This window comes from Dendrobium catenatum, unplaced genomic scaffold, assembly GCF_001605985.2.
Source record: "Dendrobium catenatum unplaced genomic scaffold, ASM160598v2 fragScaff_scaffold_1497, whole genome shotgun sequence".
Lineage (NCBI taxonomy): Eukaryota > Viridiplantae > Streptophyta > Magnoliopsida > Asparagales > Orchidaceae > Dendrobium > Dendrobium catenatum.
The window spans coordinates 56,478-63,606 of record NW_021319959.1 but is presented as its reverse complement, the minus strand read 5'-3'; the positions used below and the strand labels follow the sequence as shown (position 1 = coordinate 63,606).

General features: G+C 36.1%; 1 protein-coding gene across 1 annotated transcript in view; it reads left to right on the top strand.

Moving 5' to 3' along the window:
* The first annotated feature begins 4,220 nt into the window (after window positions 1-4,220).
* Window positions 4,221-7,129, top strand: part of LOC110106061 — a 6,717-nt gene continuing 3,808 nt past the window's right edge. The window contains exons 1-2 of the mRNA XM_020835797.2: window positions 4,221-5,187; window positions 5,811-6,430. Of these exons, the coding sequence (XP_020691456.2) occupies window positions 4,306-5,187; window positions 5,811-6,430 (1,502 nt within the window). The 5' untranslated portion in view covers window positions 4,221-4,305. The remainder of the gene's footprint in view (window positions 5,188-5,810; window positions 6,431-7,129) is intronic.

Genomic DNA, 7,129 nt, shown 5'->3' with positions numbered 1-7,129 from the left:
TGTATAACATTACAGCCTTTCTTACACAGTGCTGCGAAGGCATTGCTTTCAGTAGTAGCCAAAGCAGCAGGAGGTAGAAAAACTAATCCTGACATTTTGTATGTTCTTCTTCAACTATGTCAAGAAAAAAAATTCTAAACTTAATAGGAGAACAATTAAATTCTTTATGTAGGTAATTAAACACGCTATTTTTGCACGCATCAGGGCATCTCTTACCGAACGTCATATATTTGTATGGCGTCCTTCCATCGCTTCATCTAATCGGCATTTTTCCGGCTGTTTGATTGTGGGTGAACACACCCGCTATTTTTTTAAATCGGAAATTAATTCTCATATATATAAAAGATATCGAGAAGTACAATACCTAAAAAAAATCAAAATATAGAATAAGTTTGGATAACAAAAATTTAAAATAACAATGACAATCTAATAATCTGGAAGACTGATATCGGCTCCTCCAAAATCACTGAGATATATTCCAAATGAGTTTAAAGAAGGAGGATGTTGTCGTTGTCTGAACCTCTTTTCCAATGTTCATGCTTGTTTAGCTTGGACAAATGCACGTACATCAGGATTTTGTATAGAACTTAAGTCTTGAAATAAGATTTTATTTTATTTCTAAATTTTTTTCCTATATAAAACTTAAGTTTGAAATAAGTTACTTTTTTCATCTTCTAGAGTTTTAATAAATGTTGACATCTCTTCATCAATTTTTAGCTTGACTTTCTTAACCCTAATCGTTCGTTCTGATTGAGAGCCATGAACATTATATTCTTCATCATCTAAAGTTAGAGAAAATGCAAAGAGTCCAAGAGATTGTTGTTTACCATATTCTCGGAATGAGGCATACCCAAAGCTCGACACACGTGATGCCTGCCTAACACTAGATTGGTCATCTTTAAATTTCTCAAAATTTTTAATAATGTTCCACACATTATCAAACTTCCAACATACTTTGAACTTCTCATCTTGCACAAAAAATAGTTTAGCTTGATCTAACTATAAATCGATTTACACAATTACAATTAAATAAGTTATGAAATAAAAAAAAAAAAGATATATTTTAGTAATAAACATGAATACTCACAATATTTTCATTTGAAGATACACTAATATGTCTATTTTCAACTTGTCAAATGCATGCGTGCATCTCCCTTGTTGCTTTCTCGATAATTTGAATACGAGACTCAACAGATATTTTTGAACGCATATCCCAACTTCGACTTTTGGAATTATTGTATGATTCTTCTACACTTGATCAAAAGTTATCCGATGACAGATATATACCCATGATTAGGTTTTGAGAAATTTTCATGTAAATTCTGCATAAGAGTTTATCTTGCTCCTGAGAATATGCAGTTGATCGAATAGACATATTTTTCAAAGAATTAATGGATGTAGAATATCAGTTACATGACATGCTCCTCACACCTATTTATATAACAAATTTATTGACATTCTTGACATCCTTCTAACATTATAATTTAATATTGCTTTGGATGTGACTAGTCAGTACAATGTGTCCTCTGAGATTCTCACATAGACTGGATGTGATCAATCAGTGTAATATTTACTATGAGATTCTCACACATCTCAAGCAATATGGATTAGATGTAACTAATCACTGCAATATGTTTTATGAGATTCTTACACTTTTTAAGCAACATAGATCGGATGTGACTAGTCATTACACTTCTCCTATAAATAACATATTTTCATGTCATCTTAACATCACATTATCAATATGCAAAATACTTTTTCATCTTTATCTTCCTCAAGATGAAGAAAACACACTCCAAATAATAAATAATTTATAGGAAGATGAAACAATACTTCATCATGCAATAACAAATAACAATACCTGCTTACACAACCTATTATACACGCCTTTATGGAAGGCTCAGTTATAGGGCGTGCTTTTATCAACCGTGATTGGGAGGCTACAGATCATCGACTCTATCCATATTACTTTTCAAGTAATCCAGTGTACAATGATATAATGTTCCGACGATGATATTAAATGTCTTGAACATTGTTCATACGTGTGTTTAATGTAGTAAAAGCACATGATAGTTACTTTCACCAACAAATGGATCACACCGGTAAGCTTGGTTTATCACCCATCCAGAAAATAACAGCCGTCCTTCGTATGTTAGCATATAGATTACCCATAGATGCTACAAACGAGTATATTAGAATAGGCTAATTAATAACAATCAAAAGTATGAAGAGATTTTGTAGAGTAAGAGTAAAAATATTTTCAAAACAATATTTAAGATCACCAACAATCAATAATGTGGTTATACTTCTTAACATTAATGAACAACGTGATTTTCTAGGAAAGTTTGATAATTTAGATTGTATGCACTGGGAGTGGAAAAATTATCCTACCGGGTGAGCTGGGCATGCGCAATATGTAGGATGTACTGGATCACCTAAAATTATTCTGGAAGCCGTGACAGATTATAATCTTTGGTTATAACATGCTTTTTTATGTGTACCATGCACTAATAATGATATAAATGTGTTGGAGTCTTTCCATCTATTCTCTTATCCCACTCAAGGTATAGCTCCTCTATGTCATTATATCATTTAAGGAAAATAATATAACATGGGTCACTATTTGACTGATAATATATATTTGAAATGGTTAATCATTGTGTAAACAATTCAAGAACCACGAACATCAAAGAAATAATATTTTGTAATGAAACATGAAGCATATATAAATGATGTAGAATGAGCTTTTGGAACTCTCAAATCTCGTTTCAGAATTGTGTTAGGACATGTACGTTTTTGGAGCTAAGATTTAGTGCATGATATAAAAACTACATGCACAATTTTACATAACATGATAATTGAATATAAACATAATCTCACAAGACCAGTTCAAGTTGAGAGAGAAGCGCCACCCCCAGAGGTCGAAAAGGTGATAGATAAAAATACTTAGTTTCAGAAATTTATCGCTCGCCATAAACAAAATAGAAATAAAGATGCTCACATTGCACTATGAAATGCATTAATTGATCATTTGTGGGATTTAAACACTAATTATAATGTTTAGTTGTCCTGGTATTTTTCTCGTTCCTATTAATGTGTTCTAATGTAATTTTCATTTTATTAACTAAACATTTATTTATTTATGACATATTAATATTCCAAATTATTTTATGATGCAAAAGTTTTTTTATAAGTATAATAGATTTAATTTGAAAAAAAATGATAAATAAAATTTATGATTAAAAATATATTAAATAAAGCAGGGAAAAGAATATACTAGGAATTTTTTTTTTTTGTAAGAAAATGGAGTTCGATTAGAGACAAATTACTACATTTTGGAGTGAAAAATGAGTTTTGCGGTTGGAGATGCCCTCAATCATTTCTTATTTTGCATATAATATGGTGAAAGTAGAAGGGATTTCCTTATAATTGTTCTCGGGATTCTTTTGTTGCTGGAAGTGAAACTAGCTCGAACACATTGGACCAGGGGCATAACCCCTTTGAGCCCAGGGGGGCAATTGCCCACCCCTCTCCCCTAAAAAAATTTATTATACGATTCTTTAGGTAATTTGTCCCCCTTAAGATATTTTTTAGTCTTTATTACAAGGTATGTTCGAACCCCGCCACGGGGCGCTGCCCTATTTGACCCCGTCATATCTGCCAATAGTTACTTATAGGTCCCCCTGAAAATCATGGTCGGTTCCGCCCCTACATTAGAGTGGGTGATGACATATTTTCTTTTGTAGGCTAGAAATGATGACAAGAGCTCATGAAGAGATCACATCAGTCATCGGGCTCTAGAGAGAAATCTAATAGTCATATGTCTAAAAATTCTCATTCTTCCAAGCGGTGATCATAGTAAGGTGTTGGTGAATGTGCTGTGGGACTTGAGATGAAACAGGTTGGTGCCGCCATGGGCAAATTATTGCGTCAGGTGACCGAACGCAGAGATGCGTTCGGTCTCTCTCTGGCTACAGTAACCTGCGCTTTACTGTAGCACTAGACAGAGAGAGCCCGAACGCATCTCTCTGTCAGGTCACCTGATGCAATAATTTGCCCGCCATGGCGCGGACGAATGGATTCCTGGATGCCCTGCTAGAAAGCGGATCACATGCCTGGGCTGACGTTCACGCCGGCAGGTCGCATTGCTGGAGCGAAAGTGGAGACAGGGCACTTGTTTTAATTAATCTCTATAAATTCAAAAGGTTATAAGGCCATGTGGGCATAACTTTCCTCTCAAATAGAATCTCTCTCTCTCTCTCTCTCAACATTACACATTTCTATCGTCTTCAAAATAACAGAATAATGGATGCGTTAACTCAATATCTTCTTTGGTCGGCCTTCTTCGCAGCTCTCACCATACTTTTTTTAAGACGTCGATCATCGAAGGATTTACCACTTCCTCCCGGGCCAAGGCCGCTCCCGGTGTTGGGCAACCTTCTCGAGCTAGGCCAAAATCCCCACCGCTCCTTGGCCCGTCTTGCCCGAATTCATGGACCAGTCATGTCTCTCAAAATTGGCAGCATCCACACAATCGTCATCTCCTCACCAAGCTCCGCAAAAGAAGTCCTTAAAACAAAAGAGCACTCCATCTCCGGCCGACAAGTCTCCGATGTTGTTCAATCCCTCCGCCACCATGAGGTCTCGATGGTATGGTCGTCTCAAAACCAATCATGGAGGCATCTCCGCACTCTCGCCAAGACCCATCTTTTCAACTCACAGTCTCTCGATGCAACCCAACCGCTTCGCCGGCGAAAGATTCATGAACTTGTGGCATACATAAGGGGGAAGAATGGCGAGGCTGTTCAAATTGCACTGGCGGCGTTCTCCACCGTGCTCAATCTAATATCAACCACCTTCTTATCTATTGATATGATAGATTTAAAATCTGAATCAGCACAAGAGCTAAAGGATTTGATCTGGGGGCTAATGGAAGAGGCCGGAAAACCGAACCTCTCCGACTTCTTCCCTTACTTAGCTCCAATGGATCTTCAAGGCCAAAGACGCCGCTCTGCGGTTTACTATAACAAGTTATATGATTTTTTGAATAAAATGGTAGAAAATCGATTGACAACCACGGCCGAAGAAGGTAGAAGATCTAATCGGGATATTTTGGATGTGCTTCTTCAACTAAGTCAAGAAGATAACTCCAAGCTTAGCAGGCGAATGATAAAATGCTTTCTTTTGGTAATTAATCACAGTATTTGCTAATTTTGCATTGGTTAGTAATTTTCTAATTTTTACTATACGTTCAAAGTCGAAAGGCTTTTTAATTAGGATTCTTTTGTCTCTGGAAGATAATTCCAAGCTTACAAGGGGAACCATAAAATCCTTCTTGTTGGTAATTATTAATCATGCTATTTCTGCTAAATTTCCTAATTTGCATTATACATTAAGGGACTGTTTGGTGGCAGTATTTAGGCTGGATTTGATGCGGATTTAAGCTAAATCTAGCCAAATGGCCTAAAATGCAAAACAAAATCTCACGGCAATCTAAATCTGCTTTAGACGGAAAATTTCACTGATTCGCTCTAAATCCCACATTTTCAAAATCCTGTATTTTGCCGGATTTATGAAATCGAAGGTGCTAGAAGGGAGTCTCCTCCGTAAATCCTGCTCTATAGCCAAACAGTCACATTTGATTTAAGATGATTTATCAAGAACGTTACCAAACATTTCTTACGATTTAAGCCCATCAGGATTTCCGAAATTCAGATTTAGAGGATTAATGAAATCCTACTTAAATCAAATTCATGGTGCTACCAAAGAGCCCCTAAAAGTATAATAAATTTCTTTTAAAATTTTGTCAGGACTCTTTTGTTGCTGGAAGTGAAACGAGCTCGACCACACTGGAGTGGGCGATGGCAGAATTGCTTCGCAGGCCAGAACTGATGAAGAGGGCTAGAGAAGAGATCATTACTGTCGTCGGGTTCGAGGGAGAAATTGAAGAGTCGGATATCTCAAAACTCCCGCTCCTCCAAGCAATCCTGAAGGAGACACTCCGGCTTCATCCACCGGCTCCACTTCTACTGCCTCATAAAGCAGAGGAAAGCACGGAGATAAATGGCTACAAAGTCCCGAAGAACACTCAGGTGCTGGTAAATGTGTGGGCCATAGGTCGAGATGAGCAGGTTTGGGAGAAGCCGGACTGCTTTATGCCTGAGAGGTTTATGGAAGCCGGAAGCAACATAGATTTTCGAGGGCAGCACTTTGAGCTAATACCATTTGGTTCGGGACGGCGAATCTGTCCTGGATTGCCTTTGGGCGTTCGGATGGTTCAGCTCATGCTGGCCTCACTCATTCAATCCTTTGAATGGAGTTTGCCGGACGGAATGAAGCCGAAGGATTTGAATCTCGACGAGCAGTTTGGTCTCACACTTTCCTTGGCTTCTCCACTCAAGGCTTTGGCTACTCCTGTCAGGAAAATGCTGTAGTTAACTTAATCTCAGCCTTGCATATCAAGGCTTGTAATATCTAAGCTTCCTTGAATGGCTGTATCATCACTAGCTTGTAATATCTAAGCTTCCTTCAATTATTACAACGTCATTAAAGTGACGTTGAGCTCAATATCAAACATTATAATTATTATATGAAAAGCTCCAATTGATTAAAGTACTATTTGACTATGCATTGCTTGTTTAATTCAGTTGCATGTCTTAATTAATTTTATATAAATGATTACTCCGTATAAGTGCTATCTAGTTGACTTTAATTTTTTTATGCTGAAATCAATTACGCTCAAAGTTTTATTGCAAGTAAATAAATTTTATTTACTATTTTTAATAGATCAAATTGCGTACACGGCTCATTCTTGCTTGTTAGTACAAAATGTGAAAAGTGTGATTGCTATTTTTTTTTTTTTTTTTTTATGTGACTGCTATTATTATTTTTTTATGTGACTGCTATTATTTTTTTATGTGACAGTTATTATTCTTTGCTTTAACAGTTTAAGTAATTAGGGTTTATTTAGGCTAGTTTCTTCACTTTTTTTTTTAAGCCAATAATAGTTCTATTTGACTCTACTTTTTCTTTGGTGTTCAAACTTTTTTGTTGTAGAAAATTATTTTTAACAATTAAAATTACTAATGTGCAGAAATTTTAAGAAAGCAATTGTTTCATATATATATAT